General features: G+C 42.7%; 1 protein-coding gene across 1 annotated transcript in view; it reads left to right on the top strand.

Annotated features, from left to right (window-relative positions):
* The window catches only part of trpm3 (transient receptor potential cation channel, subfamily M, member 3), a gene marked incomplete at both ends in the record, with an annotated part of 443,339 nt that overhangs the window by 406,162 nt on the left and 19,677 nt on the right, over nt 1-17,500 (top strand). The window contains 2 exon segments of the mRNA XM_084323130.1: nt 5,957-6,185; nt 15,966-16,169. Coding sequence (XP_084179256.1) covers nt 5,957-6,185; nt 15,966-16,169 — 433 coding nt within the window.

Genomic DNA, 17,500 nt, shown 5'->3' with positions numbered 1-17,500 from the left:
AACCCCAGCCCACCTACCCAACCTCCTCCAATGTACAGTTTCTACGTAAAATGTATACTCTCTTTTCTGGACTCTTTTCGTATCACAAACAATACTGTATTTGCAAATCTGGTATGTCATAAATGTATAGATGTAGCAGTACTGTCTATCTGTATGTCATATATGTTATGATGAATTGAAAATGGGGGACTCTGATGTAAACAAGACGAAAGTCTTTCTCTGGTCTGCATCCCCTTAACAATTGTATGTTTTGAGCTGTACTGTACTGTACCCATTCTGCAATCTGTTAATAAAGTTTTCAATCAATCAATCAATGTGGTACCTGAAGAATCACTGGAGCGCATTAAGTGACCGGTGTTCCAGAGCAGCATAGATGATGTCAGGTGGTCATTTACAGAGTAGGGCTTTATAAATATACAGCTACTAATGTTTACAGAGTAGGGCTTTATAAATATACAGCTACTAATGTTTACAGAGTAGGGCTTTATAAATATACAGATACTAATATTTACAGAGTAGGGCTTTATAAATATACAGATACTAATATTTACAGAGTAGGGCTTTATAAATATACAGATACTAATGTTTACAGAGTAGGGATTCAAATATACAGATACCAATGATTACTGAGTAGGGCTTTATAAATATACAGATACTAATATTTACTGAGTAGGGCTTTATAAATGTACAGATACTAAGGGCGTTTTCACACCTGGCTCGTTTGGAGCTGTTGTTCCGAAACCTGGAGCGTTTACCCCCTATTTCGGTTCAGTTGGGCATATATGAACACAGCAATCACATTCTGTTGCAGAACAAAACAAGCGGGCCGAGACCACCTAGAGAGGGTGATCTCGGCGCACTTCCAAACGAACCCGACGCGACTCGTACGCTGTGAGAATGCAATCGACTTAACAAACCGACACAATTAATAATAATAATACGTCGTGGGTCAATGTGGAGCAGCGATGAGGTACACTGCGTCATTGATATTTGGGCAGACGATCACATTCGTCAGATGCTGGAGAACACGCACAAGAACACTGAAGTGTACAGAAAGTTTAGTGACCGAATGAGGGAAAGGGGCTTTGAAAGGTCTGTCGAACAGTGTCGCGCTGCTGCTGCTGCTGCTGCACGTTGTTACAGCGGAGATACAACAAGCAGAGCAGACCCTGAAATGGTGTTTGTGTTGCCGGGTGTCAGTCACCCTCTCCCTCTCCCTCTTTCTCTCTCTCTCTCTCTCCTCTCTCTCTCTCTCTCTCTCTCTCTCTCTCTCTCTCTCTCTCTCTCTCTCTCTCTCTCTCTCTCTCTCTCTCTCTCTCTCTCTCTCCCTCTCCCTCTCTCTCTCTCTCTCTCCCTCTCCCTCTCCCTCTTTCTCTCTCTCTCTCTCTCTCTCTCTCTCTCTCTCTCTCTCTCTCTCTCTCTCTCTCTCTCTCTCTCTCTCTCTCTCTCTCTCTCTCTCTCTCTCTCTCTCTCTCTCTCTCTCTCTCTCTCTCTCTCTGCCCGCGGTCATCAGTAAAGTCAGGCTCGAGTCAGGGTTAGGGGGGGGAGACACACACCCCAAAATCTGACCAATGAGTGACAGTTTGCTCGCGCGTGCATTTGTTTTGGTCCGCTGTTAACACAGCCGTGTGAACACAAACGAACTAAAGGACAAGTGCAACATTGTATCATTATAGTCCCTGTGTCTCCCTGAATCGGAACAAAGCAAACGAATTACAGGTGTGAAAACACCCTAATATTTACAGAGTAGGGCTTTATAAATATACTGATAGCAATGATTACTGAGTAGGGTTTTATAACAGCTACTAATGATTACAGAGTAGGGCTTATAAAATGATTACAGAGTAGGGCTTTATAAATACTGATAGCAATGATTACTGAGTATGGCTTTATAAATATACAGCCTGTCAGACAGAGAAGACCAACCAACCCATATCATATAGGATACAGTGGTGAGTGCTGTAGCTGTCACTGGTAATAAACCTCACAGCTGAGTGGTAAACAGAGTCTAAAGGCCTGAGTGTGGAGACAGCAGCGTGTCTGTATATTACATCCCCATAGTCCAAAATTGCCAGTAAAGTTGATTCAACAATATTTTTTCAACAGATCAGAGGGAGACTTTGTTTCCATAAAATAAAAAAAATATTTTGTTGCAGTTTTGCTAACAAGATTCCCGATGAGGTGCTTAAATGTGAATTTGTCATTGAGCCAGATTCCAAGATATTTGTACTGTAGTCTGTGACCCGTTCAATATTTTAACCATTTACAGTAGAGATATACAGATTGCCATAGTTTATGTTTTGGGATCTCGAGAAGACCATGAATTTAGTTTTATTTGCATTTAGAACTAGTTTGAGTTTAATAAGAGCTTCTTGGAGGGTGTTGAACGACAGCTGCAGGTTCTCCATGGCTAGTTGAACAGAGTCTGCTATACAATACACAGTTGTAAACATATACAATACACAGTTGTAAACATATAGATGGGCCTGACAACCATTCAATGAGACAATATAATTTATATAAATTGTAAAGGAGACTGGACCCTTTTTTATCTGCACAAACTCTGATTTAGCCTTTCCAGACTTCACACACTTCAAACAAATAATCCTGAAACCAGTCACAAGCCTTTCTACCTATAGCAATGTTACATCATTTACAGCTGTCCTCTGCAAGTCATAAAAGATCACTAGAGAGTAAAACCCCTCAAAGCTACATCCTGCCTAGAACCTGTGCTTGCAAGATAAGAGAAAAAGAAGTTTGTTTCTAGGTTAAGGAATTCAGTAATAATCATTAAGTCATGTGCAAAATGAATGAATCATGTGTCTAGTCTTTTAGAAACAGTCAAAGTGTAACAGTTGGAAATCAAATATACTGGTAAGAACTAGAGTGACATAGTTCATAGATTCTGTGTGTGTTTACAGAGATTGATTGACATTGTGCTCACCACAAAGGTGGATTTACATACAAGTGTTGTCAGCAGTTGGGACAGTGGGGGGAGAAGTCACATTCTTCTGTTATCCACTGAGAGCGACAAAAGAACATGTCTCCTTCAAGCAGCTGTAACTAGGAGGGTCTAGTTACAGGACGGTCAACAGAAATTATTTACAACGGGTGTTGGCCAAATGTTGAGCACATATCATGTAGTTGTTATCTCTTACCTAGCTGCCTTGTGACACAGATGACAGACAGCTGGTCAGGGGAGGTTTCAAGTAGAAACTATCTTTCAATAACTTAAATGTATTTTTACTGGTTTAAGATACTTACATTAATGGGAAACAACTGCAATTATTACTATTGAACTGTATAAAGGTTGATGAATGGAATGAGATGAAACAATGTGGTACAAATAGGAGAAGAATCATTGAAGTAAACAATTAAGCCTTGGGTTGAATCAAGTTGGACATATTTTTTATGAGAACTAAGTATAAACTGTTAGTAGATATTAACTTAAGCTAAAAGGAATGATTAAAATGCTATAAAACTAGACTGATGAGACGGACAGTGAATTTCATCTAGAACCAAAGGCTTTTGAGACAAAAAATTATGTATGTGTTTAGGGAATTAAGCAGAATTCAACCATGAATGTTTTGAGACTTAATACCAAAAAGTATTAAGTCTATTTCTTACTAGTTATATTAATTTGATTTGAAACAATGAAAACTGAAGCAGTTGGGCTAAGTCCCACCTTCATTGAGATTTGAACTGTGAATGCTGGTGATTGGATGAGACCAAATGTGTGATGTCACTGATGACCTCACGTTGAGGAGTTGCAGCTCATTGATAAAAGGGGTGTGTGGGAAGGACACAAAAACACAGAAGACACACACCACCCCCCCTGGAAGAGGACGGCAAGCGGGAAACAGACGAAGAAGAAGCTCTTTGAAACAAAGAAAATCAACAACTCAACGACGTTCCGCCACTAAGGCTTCATTGAAGATTATTATTCTTTAATCTACTCTCTTAGTCTAGTGTTAATGACAAACGGCATAGTGTTTGAATTCATTAATATTATTGCATGGTATATTCATTAAGACTCAGAGAATTTCTTGTACTTCTTGACTTTGAAATAAAACAGATCTGAGAAAAAGAATCCTCTTCATTCTCCTGCTCCGCTGCCGTTCTACAAGACCGTGTTGGTCTTTATCAGTAAATAGGTTTTAAGTTGAAAAAACAGAACACAACGCAGAGTAGTTTAGATAGATGAGATAGAGGATTTTAAGGGAAAATCCTTATTACCTTTTACGATATTTGTAAGAGCAAATAATGATCAACTGTGTCAAATGCTTTTGATAGATCCACAAAAATGGCAGCACAGCAAGGACTCCCGGGTTTTAACTAAGCATGGAAATTGGGCAGTAATTATTTAAATCACCTCTATCACCACCCTTATGAAAAGGAGTCGCATAAGTCGATTTCCAAACACAAGGAAATGTACCCGTTGAAATATAAATATTAAATACATGTGCCAACTGCTCAGCAATAACTGGGATGGCTAGTTTTATAAAAAAAATAACACCTGGATTCAATGGACCCCAATGCCTCAAGAACATCACCAGGAGAGAAATCAAAGCATGGTTCATTGTACATATGTTGTGATCATTTGGCCCTGGACACTCTTTTTCAAACAGATGGCCAGCAACAGCTAAATGTGTGTTGAATGCAAGGCAGATCTCATTCTGATCAATAAACAAACAGCCACCATAATCAATGTGTAGACAGGGAGTCATTTAGTCAGGGAGTCAGTTTTATCTTTGCTTAAATGTACTACTTTCCAAAATTTAGCTGGGTTTGCATGAGTCTGTGATTAGGTCTAGAAAATAGCTAGATGTAGCTTTTCTCACAGAAGAGGTGCATTTATTTGGGATTTGCCTGAAAGATAAACAATGAGCCGGATCACCTGAGTGTCTGGCACGAGACCAGGCAGATTACTGATGTGGGGCCTAGATGGATCTTCCGAGCAAACATTTTGGCTTGGAGATGGAGTCAAGGACAGTCAAGGACAGTCCACCATTTGTGTGTCTGTGTGGGTGTCTGTGTGGGTGTGGGCAGCTGGTTGGGAGGGCACACATACCCGGCCAATCAGCCTGTTTCTCCGGTCCCATACGGATGTGTGTAGAACTATGTTCCACGGCAGTACAGTATAGTAGTGTATATAAGAACAGGGCAGCTACGTGGCGTAGTGGGCAAGGCGCTCGCCACGAATGCAGAGACGCTGGGATCGCCTGTTCGATCCCAGCGCTCCACATTGCTTTCAGTTTAGCTGGTCGTCCGTACTAATACACATTGGCCGTATTAGGGGGTGGGAAACTGATGGGTGGGGATCGGGCGTTGTGGACAGCGACTCCTACAGGTCGGTTGGTGCGCCTGCGCAGTAGAATTAGGAAGTGTCGGGGGCAGCGTGAGCCTCCCACGTGTTACTCCTCGCCACTGAGAGATCGAGCTGCGCAGGTGAAAAGATGCGACTGCTGTTACCTCAAGTACCGGAGGGGACTTGTGCTATGTATGACTTAGTCCACATTGCAGCCGGTGGGAGGCAAGAAACAGCGTTCGTGACAGGGGAGGGTTGAATTGGATGATACGAAATTGGGATGGGAGAAAATATAGAAAATGGGGAAAAAAGTGGATCAAAAAAAAAAGTAGTGTATATAAGAACCAGTTTCTCAAGAACCTAGCATGTTTTTTTTTACCATGCATATCTTGTGTCTTATCTATTTAATTTTTCTATTACATTTTTTCGATGCCTATTTTATTCTATTTTATTATTGTATTTTGCACAATCAATGCGGGCATGACCAACCGCTTTTCACTGTATGCCCTATGCACGGTATGTGACAAATAAACCTCTTGATTCTTGATTCTTGATTCTATGGCCGGTCATTATGCTTCTGCATCAGTCGTGGAGTTGGGCTACATTATATTCATGTGTGTCTGTTCGTCTATGTTTCTGTTTTCCCAGAGAGTTTGCCCAGCTGGCGGTGGAGCTCTTGGACCAGTCGTACAAGCAGGACGAGCAGATGGCCATGAAGCTGCTGACATACGAGCTGAAGAACTGGAGCAATGCCACCTGCCTGCAGCTGGCTGTAGCAGCGAAACACAGGGACTTCATAGCCCACACCTGCAGTCAGATGCTGTTGACGGACATGTGGATGGGACGCCTGCGTATGCGCAAGAACTCTGGGCTAAAGGTATAGAGGGAGGATAAGTATTCTTTTGTAAATCCACCGGCACTGAAAATGTCTTAGCGGTTCCATATTGTAGAGTCCTTTTCAACTTTAGTCTTTGTGGTTCCAACCTTTGAGGTTGAATCATTGGCTCTTTTCATCTTGAGGACTAGACTTGCATTTGATTTCAATTTGCCTTAGTCTTATCCTATTTCATCCCTATCGATGCTGCCTTTTGGAAATACTCCACCTAGTCACCTACTGTATATAACAACCCCTGCTTACAGTCACGATAGGGCTCTTTAAATTCTTAAACCTGCAAACACTTCACCTGCTTCGCTGAGCTGAGCACACTTAGGTCTGAGACATCTGGACCAACCACAGTGACTTTTGTCACTCATGGTTCCTCTGTGCTGGGATCAGCCCTGAGCTAAGAAATGCCTGAACAACAGGGTCCAGGAACTACGATCGTCCTCAGTTCCACAACAAAAAGTGGCTACTTCCCCCAACAGTTCCTAAACTATGAAAAGGTCCCTCCGGTCTGAAAACACCTTATACCTGCACTGTCCAGGAACTAAGGTTCAAAGGTCTAGTGGAATAATACTGTAGGTACAGCTGCAGTGAAGTGGAGTGAGGCCCTTTCTGTGCTTTTAGAGTGTGGCCCTTTCAATCGATGTCTTGGAATTGCAACGCAATCTGAACCCTTCATGTTGCGTTATTTGCTAGTGGCATTTGTAAAACCAAACGTCTCTCAAATGAATGTGCGGTACCGTTAATGTTAATGTCAATAAAAAGAAAAAGAACAAGAGTATCCCTATAGGACTTTTCAGCAGGAACATTTTTCTTTTTGCTCTTCCGACTGGATTTGGCAAAAGTTTGATTCATGAACAAGAAGAGGACTTGATTACTATTGGTGACGTGGTACGCGACACTTGGTATAAACAAATAGCATTCCTAGATCTGTTACTGTTTAACGCTATGATTAAAGCAACAATTAAGCACCGCTATTTGGCAGTCAACCTCGTATTGTACTGAAAATGGCAGGTGTGCTCTCAAACCGTATTGTACTGTAAATATTTCAGCGGATCTCAGTTAGAATAAGATTCTAAGTAGTACTCGCATGAATTCATATGAACCGAAACCTTTTCTCACTGACGTGTGACTGTACACGTGTGAGATTTTAGATCAGAGGGAAATGGAAGGGGGGGTTGAGTGAGAAGGGTGAGAAGTTTGTAAACACAAGATGAACATACTCTCACTGAATCACATTAACCTACTCAAGTATAAATAGCTTTCCATGACAAGCGGATGGGTCCCTTGAATGAGTGCAGGAACTCAAGCGTGTGAAGGCTTGAGAGGGAGGTTAAATTAGGAAGAACAGCTTTACACCTGCCATGTGTGTCAGGTGTGACGCAACGCCTGTTGGCAAACACTAAGTTAGCATAATTATTCACACAACCCCTTGTCTGATTAGGACTAAAACATCTTTCAGCTACATCTGGATGCTACACCTGCGTATCGTTAGCCTCATACGATAATTGCTTGTCATTTTTCAAGATTTTTGGAAAAGAAGAAAAAACAAGTTTTTCCAGCAAATATGTACGAGTTTTTAATTTATATTTTAAAAATAAGTTCCACAAGGTGTATCAACAAGTTTTCAAAAATACAAAAACACAACAACCATTGTGTAACAAAATAAGGTGACTTTTAAACAAAATATGTCATGACTTAAGGCCTCTACATGCTACAGCAACTTCAAAGCAACTTCAACACAACATCAGCGCGATTTCAGCGCGGTTGTTTTAGAGGGTCTTGTAGACTGTGTTGTGAGGATGTTGCGTACCTTTCACCCAAATCTAACCTAAACAACCGTTGCGTTGATATTGCGTAGCAGTGATTGGTTGGTTAGCGAATGGGGGCGGGGCTGTCATATAATAATATTGGTCCCGCAGAGAATACCATCCTCCATTGTTGTAGCCAGCCAGCTAGCGTTGAACTTGATGCTATTCAATGCTCTATCATACCCAACTAACGTTAATGCCATTCAGAATTTATTAACATAGTAACAACACACAGTAACGTTAATATAATTACATGCATCATTGTTTACAATGAACGGACGGTGGGGCAGTTCGAAAGGACTAGACACGGACAAGTTGTATATTAATTTAATATAATAACAGGTAGTTCGAGCTGCATTTTCGTGCCTACAACCACAGCCACAGGGATCTATCCAGCTTTGACGAGCTCTCTCTCCTCCTGCCGATTAAATTCAGCAGCTCTTCCTCGACCTCGAGTGCCTGTAGCTGCCAGCTAACGTTAAAACTAACCTAAAGTTACACAAGCAGAATACATCACAAATACTTCCGGTCGGGGGATTTCAAAATAAAAGAGCGACGTCTAAAAGCACCAGAAATACGTTTATTTTGTACATTATCTAACGTTAACACGAACCTAAACTAACTTTAGTTAAACTAACTTTGCACGTCGATGTTGCAGAACCATAAAGGCAGAGTGTCTAAAACACTGTTGTTTGTCGATGTTGTGGTGCAGTTGCTTTGAAGTTGCTGTAGCATGCAGAGGCCTTTAGGTATTTTTTCCTCGTACATACATACACATCATACATTAAGGCAGTTGTTATACTTGCCTAAGTCATGCGATCGCCATCTGTGTATGTAACGTTAAAATGCACACAAGTGAGTTAGGCCTCTGCATGCTACAGAAACTGCAAAGCAACTGCAACACAACATCAGCATGACTTCAACGCAACATGTTGCAGAGGGTGTTGTAGAGTGTGTTGTGAGGATGTTGCGTACCTCTCCCCAAAATCTAATCTGAACAACCTTGCGTTGATGTTGCGTAGCAGTGATTGGTTGGTTAGCGAATGGGGGCGGGGCTGTCATAGAATAATATTGGTCCCGCAGGGAGGAATACCATCCTCCATTGTTGTAGCCAGCCAGCTAGCGTTGATGCTATTCAATGCTATCATACCCAACTAACGTTAATGCCATTCAGAATTTATTAACATAGCTACAACAACACACAGTAACGTTAATATAATTACATGCATCATTGTTTATTGGGGCAGTTCGAAAGGACTGGACACGGACAAGTTAAACAGCAATCAATTAATTTAATATAACAGGTAGTTCGAGCTGCATTTTCGTGCCTACAACCACAGCCACAGGGATATATCCAGCTTTGACGAGCTCTCTCTCCTCCTGCCGATTAAATTCAGCAGCTCTTCCTCGACCTCGAGTGCCTGTAGCTGCCTGCATTTGCACAAAGGCGTCCATCCCTGCTGCTAGCTAACGTTAAAACTAACCTAAAGTTACACAAGCAGAATACATCACAAATACTTCCGGTCGGGGGATTTCAAAATAAAAGAGCGACGTCTAAAAGCACCGGAAATACGTTTATTTTGTACATTATCTAACGTTAACACAAACCTAAACTAACTTTAGATTAGTTTAGGTTCGTGTTAACGTTAGATAATGTACACAATAAACATATTTACGGTGCTTTTCGACGTTGCTCTTTTATTTTGAAATCCCCCGACCGGAAGTAAAAATTATGCTTCTTTTTCTGCTTGTTATCAATGGGTTGGTTGAGAAGGGAAGTTTCATCTATCTAGGGAACCTAGCTACATCCGGGGTACAATGTTGCATAGGCTGCACGTCAATGTTGCAGAAGCATAAAGGCAGAGTGTCTGCAACACCGTTGCTTTGTCGATGTTGTGTTGCAGTTGCTTTGCAGTTTCTGTAGCATGCAGAGGCCTTTAGGCAGATGGGGATTTTTGAACATAACAAGCGTTCTGATTGGCTGAGGACATAGGCACTAAGCCAGGGCGATGCAGCAGTGTGAGGAGATTACAGTTAGGCAGACATCTCAATTTGGCCAAAAAATTACTTAGGCAATTATCGTATGAGGCTAACGGTATGTTCTATAACCTTTGCCTGAGATTCAAAAGTTGTAGTCACATGACCATACAGTTCACAGTGACAAAGACAAACTAGCCCCAGATCAGCACTCCTCATGCATACAAACCCAGATTGGTATGGAACCTATGGAAGTAAATGGAAGTAGTGAAGTATCTCACCTATAATCTAGGGCTGAACATGTATTTCAATGGGGATTGTCCATTTATTCTGACTGAATTCGGTCGTTAAATAATCCAGGACACCTATCGCAAAGAGTATAGGGGGTTCCCCGACGTTCCTGACCAAATTCTCAATCAGGTCTCTGACATCAAGGCCACCTAATTATCTCTCCCCCTTAATTGGCTGATATCAATCCCTGTCTCCTGAGCCGTTCAGCCATTGTGTAGTGTGATGTGTGCCTGGTGCCATTGAGCCTGCGTAGCCCAAGGTTGGGTGCGAAGGAGGCAATTTCCACCCTACATTGTGGGGAGCGCTTTGAGTGTCTAGAAAAGCGCTATATAAATGTAATGATCATTCATTCATTCATTTATGCAAATCGTGTCTGATGAGGATTTTTCCATGTAGGGCATTTTCCAATACACAAGATATAATATAATTATCCACTGTGCTATATGATTGATTAATTAATTATGTTATTTTCATGCCCTGCACACAAAGTGTCCAACCCTCATTGGTTTATAAGACACCAAAAATACTGTTGCTGTGTTCCCTTATTACATTACATGTTACATTTCATTATCTAAATGCGGATTACATAAATACAGAATACTACTCGGTCTTAAACAAAGTATTCTGCCTTCTCTTCCAAGCTCGGCAAATAAAATCTGCTACAAAAAGAGTTCTGAAGCACAACAAGTTTTTCATATTCATCCCGCTCAAGAAAATCTACATAAATGGAGGACATTTTACTATAGACAGAGGAAACACCAGCACTGGCTTTTCAGGGCTCTACGCTAACCTTTTTCCCAAGGAGCACATGTGCTCCTAAATGAAAAAATTTAGGAGCACACAAAGAAATTTAGGAGCACACAAAAATATTTAGGAGCACAGTGAAAATATTTCAAGTAACAGAGTTTATTTTTTTATTTTTTTTAATAAATGTATATTAGTACTGTGCGTTCATGTGCAAACGGGAACGGGACACACATCTGTGCAATAGCACATACCACCAAAGTCACTGGCCCACTGTGTGCGTGTGTGTTTGTACAAACGGGAATGGGACACAGACATTTGAACTATTAAGTGATTAATGCCTACTGTGGCAAAGTTGTAGCCAACAACTAGGCCTAATAAAAAAAGGCAGTGACATTGAACAAAAAGGAGACACTGGCATTACCACCAGGGCCATCAGTAGAGGGGACTGTAAGGTGCCTTTTCGGTATACTACCTTTGCTAAAACTGTGTTCTCTGTTAAAGGTGGTAACTACTGGAATAGCCTACCAGTTGTGATTAGAGAGTGCCCCACATACTCCATGTTCAAGACCCATCTTAAACTGCATCTTAAGGCAAACCAGAACTGTGATAATTTTTTATCTGATTTAGTTTATGTAACTTGTTTCTTGTTTTTATTGTTGTTTTTATCATTGATTGTCACAATGCTTTTACCCTAAGCAGGCTATTTATTTATAGAAAGAGTTTTGCTGTCTCCTGGTGTAAATTAGCTCTTGCTACAACCCTGCATGTTTACATTTTGTATTTTGTACTTGATGTTCATTAACATGTGCTGTCCCTATCAAATAAACTATCAAATCAAAGTACTGCTACAAAAGTAACAGTCTCTTAACTTTAGCTTTTGCCCCTTTTACAATGCCTATGTTTTGGCTAGTGTTGCTCTTCTAGAAAAATAATCCTTTCAGGGTTGCCTGTCAGGTAGACCATTGATTGACATTCGATTCTGCCAATTACGTCACACCGCTTTCACCCACCTCTGCTGTTGATAACGCTAGCCAAGTTAGCACACACACACATACACACACGCACAGTGGGCCAGTGACTTTGGTGTAGGGGTGTAACAATGCATCGATCCTAAGGGGAAAATTCAACTGCATCGATTTGAAAATGTTAGAATCGATTATCGCAATTTTAATGTCTACACAGTGTTATGTTATTCTCGTGTCCGTTACAGCCAACACAACGACATACGCTACTGCATCAACGTTATGATTAACAAAGCAAGGCATTCGTTTTGTTGCATTAACGTTATATTACTATTGCTATCGATACATCTAGGTGTTCTAAAATCTATTGCTATTGGTAAGACTAGAATAAGTTACTGTCTCGGAAAACTCTCGCATATCGCAATGGCGGACATTCAGGAAGTAAAAAGGCAAATGAGAGCTTCCGATTGGTCATTTCCTTTCCCCCCCTTGAAATCAGTCACGTCACTCTACTGTGATTGGACCGTTGGCTTGAGTGCAATGTGGGACTTGTAGTTTTTGAATGATTATCAGCGGAGAGAAAAAAGAACGACTGAGGCTGTAATCTTCACTCGCACACTGTGCGAGTAATTTATTTTTTCGGTTCGCACACACATATTTCTAGGGGCAAATGCGAGCAATATGGTCGCACTGTAGAGCCCTGCTTTTAGGTTGTTAGACTGCAACGATAGACACTGTCCTAAAATTGGCCAATACATACGTTTTTGGTTGTTTTGGTTTGAGTTATGAGCTCTTAAGCCAGAAAAATGCAATGTACTGACATCGCTGACAAACGTTATATATATATACTGCTTACACTGTGTTAAGCTCATCCGACTCAAGGTGGCCTTACCCTGTAAGACCCTCGGTTGCAAAATTACAACATCACTTTTAGCGTTTAGCTATTTAAAAAATGTCTGTACATTTTTTTTTATATTTTTTTTTGCACATTTACATAGTCAATGGGTCCTGTTGTTCAGCCTCACAATTCTATTGGATGGTAAATGTGTTTATAGGTCCCACATGCTGGCCTCTGAAGTTGAAAATGTCAATTTAATTTGGGCCTTACAGAAGAATGTTAAAATCTCATTGACCCTGACTCATTAACATACTTGGCACGTCCTACATTGAGGTGCATGAAAAGGCATACAGTGCATTGAGTTTTAAGTTGAAAGGCTGGTTAGCAATGCAGGTTATTTATCGAGGAGTCTGGCAGGGTGTGATAGGAGCCATCTGGGCTTACTTAGAATGGGGAGCAGCCCTGGGACCCTCTGGAGGGACAGCTGGGTCACATGGTGAGAGAGAGAGAGAGAGAGAGAGAGAGAGAGAGAGAGAGAGAGAGAGAGAGAGAGAGAGAGAGAGAGAGAGAGAGAGAGAGATGTACAGTGTACAGGTACGACAACTCAGCAGAGCAGAAAGGAAGCCACTAGTGGAACAAACAAGACACTCTGCCCCGAAGAGCTCAGGGTACACACACACACACACACACACACACACACACACACACACACACACACACACACACACACACACACACACACACACACACACACTCACATTATCTCTCTCGTGTGAGAGCATGCCACACATACACACAGAAACACACACACACACAGAAACACACACACACACACACACACACACACACACACACACACACACACACACACACTCACATTATCTCTCTCGTGTGAGAGCATGCCACACATACACACAGAAACACACACACACAGACACACAGATACACACACACACAGACACATTTAAATGATTTATTCATGTCCACATAAATCACACGTAAATTGTCAATGCAGTCAGATATAGACCTAATTAATTCTACCTTTATTCAGTCTCAGATCATTGAGAGTTCAACTCTCGTTCCAGAGGACGTCGAGAAACACGGCACGCAATACATAACAAAAGAAAAAACAAGAAAGTCAATCAATGAAACAATTACAGTAAAGTCAACTGCAGACTGGGGTGAAAGGGTTGGTCGTTAAAGATTAAAGGCTACTAAAGTATTGAGTTTTGAATGTACGCCGCACGATGTTCCTTTCAGCTCTGTCCCCTCAGATGTGCCTCGACCTACACATCCCCTCGCAGCCCGTCCTGATGCAGCACTCAGTGCTCCTCTTCTCTATCTGACAGGGGGGCTTCCTCTGTTCACTCCTTATCTCATCTAAAGGACATTTATGGAAAGGGAGGAAACTTAGCAGTAAAGTCAATTATACACAAGTTGAACTCGCATGTCAACGAAATGAAAAGAGCTGATGCTCACTCTCAGCGCTGCATCCTCTCCAGAAGGACGGCTGCACGTGGAGATAAGGAGGACACATCGCTGCCTTTCTCTCTGTCTCTCCTCCCGTCCTCCTCCTTCCCTCTCATTCGCCACCTTCTCCCGGGAGGTCCCGCGCTCCTGTCCTCCTCTGCTCGCCGGGGTCTCTCTACGTGGGTTGAAGTGTTTACAGGGTGGCTGCTTGACCCTCTCATCCATCTAGCGCTGCTCTCGCCGCCCGCCCTGTTCTAATGCCTCTTTAATTGAATCCACGATGAGAGAGAGAGAGAGAGAGAGAGACGTTATAAAAAAACGAAAAACGCTCGCGTCTCACGCTGCACAGCCCCCGCGGGGAGGGAGTTCAGAGCGGCGTGGAAGATGTGAGGGGAGTGTGTGTGTGTGTGTGTGTGTGTGTGTGTGTGTGTGTGTGTGTGTGTGTGTGTGTGTGTGTGTGTGTGTGTGTGTGTGTGTGTGTGTGTGTGTGTGTGTGTGTGTGTGTGTGTGCTGATGCATATCGGAGAGTGTGAGAGTTTCACTCGCTATGTCTGCGTCGTGTGCTAATTTCCCGGGCACTGGTGCTTTGAGTGCTCACATGTGTTAAGTCAGAACGCATGCTGCTCATCTCTATCGGCCCTCTTTACCCCCCCCCATCCCCCAGGTACTGTGTAGTTCGATGGCTCGAGCAAGGCACCATAGCACACACACACAAACACAGACTAAAACCATGCGGTGGCGTATCGGTCCTTATTGTCTATTATACTAGAATGCGGTGCAGAATAGATTTCACTACAAGCTCGATAAATTGATCAATCTTGTGATCTATGAACAAAAGTGATTATTTTCCAGCAGTTATGTGTCCGCCACTCTTCTTTTCTGTCCACGCTCCTGGTGGTGTTCATACATTATGGCATGCTGGTCGAAGAGGTGGGCACACCTTTGTCGCGGACGGTCCATCCACCCAGTGTAGGCGCCCTGTGCCTCTTGACTATGTGAGAGCCTTAACCCTTTTATTGCCACGCTACCAAACGGTTAACCCTTTCACTGCGACAATACACAAAAGGTTAACCCTTTCACTGCCACACAACAGCAGGTTAACTCTTTCACTGCCACACTACAGAAGGTTAACCCTTTACTATCACACTACCGACGGGGTAACCGTCGGTAGTAGGGGTGTAACGGTACACAACAAACACGGTACGGTACGTACCTCGGTTTTGAAGTCAAGGTTCGGTACGGGTTTTCGGTACAGTGGGGGAAAGTTTGGCTTTCCATGTTCCACTCAGGGGTGATGTAGTGTGCAGTAACTAAATGTACTTGTAGGGCTGTCAACGAATATTCTATATTGAAATGATGAATAATCAACTTGTAAATTTTTTCTTTAAATAATAATAATTATATTAGATTGTGAAAAAAACAGCCCCCGGTGGGCGGTCGTTAGTGGTTAACATACCGTTGTATTCGTTCGGTACACTACACAGCCGTTCGGTACGGTACGGTACGGTACACACTGAAACGGTACGGTACGGTACGGATACGTGTACCTTTACACCCCTAGTCCGTAGTGTGATAGTAAAGGATTAACCTTCTGTAGTGTGGCAGTGAAAGGGTTAAGGCGGCGTTGGAGTAAAAGTGTCCCAAGGAACGTATAACATAACATTCGCCTCGTCTCCAGGTGATCCTCGGCCTCCTGCTGCCCCCGTCCATCCTGAGCCTGGAGTTTAAGAACAAGGACGAAATGTCCTACATGCCCCAGGACCAGGAGACCTACCTGCAGAAGGAGGAGGAGGAGGAGCCAGAGAAGCCGGCCAAGGAGAAGGAGGAGGAGGACATGGAGTTCACAGTAAGATCCTACTGTGAGACGCAGTACAACTCCGTGGTGAGAGAATACCCCCCCCCCCCCCCTCCCCATAACTATCTATATACATCAATGAGCCCCACCGGTCTCTAGATGACACACACACACACACACACACACACACACACACACACACACACACACACACACACACACACACACACACACACACACACACACACACACACACACACACACACACACACACACCACACACCACACACACACACACACACACACACAACTATATGAGGGGCCGTTTAGGCCATATGCCGTCACTTAAATCATACGTATGCTATTGAAAAACGTGTGCTTATACCATTGAAATCTGTCACGTATGCTAGTGAAAAGCTTGTGCGTATATGGCCTAAACGGTCCCTCATACAACTAAGTAGTCCAATTGACCTATCTCAAACCTTGCCCTCCTTCTTAATCCTTTTCTTGATTGGAGGATCAAGAAAAGAGGGTGAGGCTTGAGGTGGGTCAATAGAACTACTTAGTCGTGTCAATTTAGTACTGACGGACACACGCACTCTTATTTTTCGACACGTCTATGTTGTCTAGTTGGGACGGTGTGCTGCGTGTTACTTGTTGACACATCATGAATTAAAGATTATGTTTCAAGCAACACCGGTGTTTACCGGAGGTTGTGTGTTGAAACGTATCACATAATTTATTGACCCTTCCCCCATGACACAACCTTTTTAAGAGTGTCATTTTGAGTTTACATATACTTATGTATTCCTGTATGCCTCGGGGGCCACATGCAGTTAGTTGTATGTAATGTTACCGTATTCTGTAGGTCTGCAATTTGTTTACGCAGCCACACACACACACGCACACACACACATACACGCACACACACACGCACACACACACACACACACACACACCTTCTTCCTCTATTCTGGCCAACTGGACCATTCCAACCAAATCTCCCCTCCCCCACCTCCTCTTTCTCGTTCTCTCAGCGATGACGTGGTCGTGGAGTTGTAGCGTCTCAGTTTGTCGGCCGCTTGCGGTTCCTTGTGTGTCTCCTCTCTCCCCCTCTTTCTGCTCTCTCTCTCCATCTTCTCATCTCTCTCTCTTTTCTTTCCTCCTCTTTCCCATTTCTCTCTCTCTGCTCTCTCTCTCTCTATCTCTCTCTATCTTTCCCATTTCTCTCTCTCTTCATCTTTCCCATCTCTCCTCTCTCCATCTTTCCATATCTCTCTTGCTCTCTCTCTCTCTTTCCCATTTATCTCTCTCTCCATCTATCCCATCTCTCTCTCTCTCTTGCTCTCTCTCTCCATCTATCCCATTTCTCTCTCTTCCCTTCTGCTCCCCTCTTGTGTTCTCTCTCCTTTTCTCTT

Source organism: Notolepis coatsorum, assembly GCF_963971535.1.
Source record: "Notolepis coatsorum genome assembly, chromosome: 10".
NCBI classification, from domain to species: domain Eukaryota; kingdom Metazoa; phylum Chordata; class Actinopteri; order Aulopiformes; family Paralepididae; genus Notolepis; species Notolepis coatsorum.
This window is presented reverse-complemented; position numbering and strand designations above follow the sequence as displayed.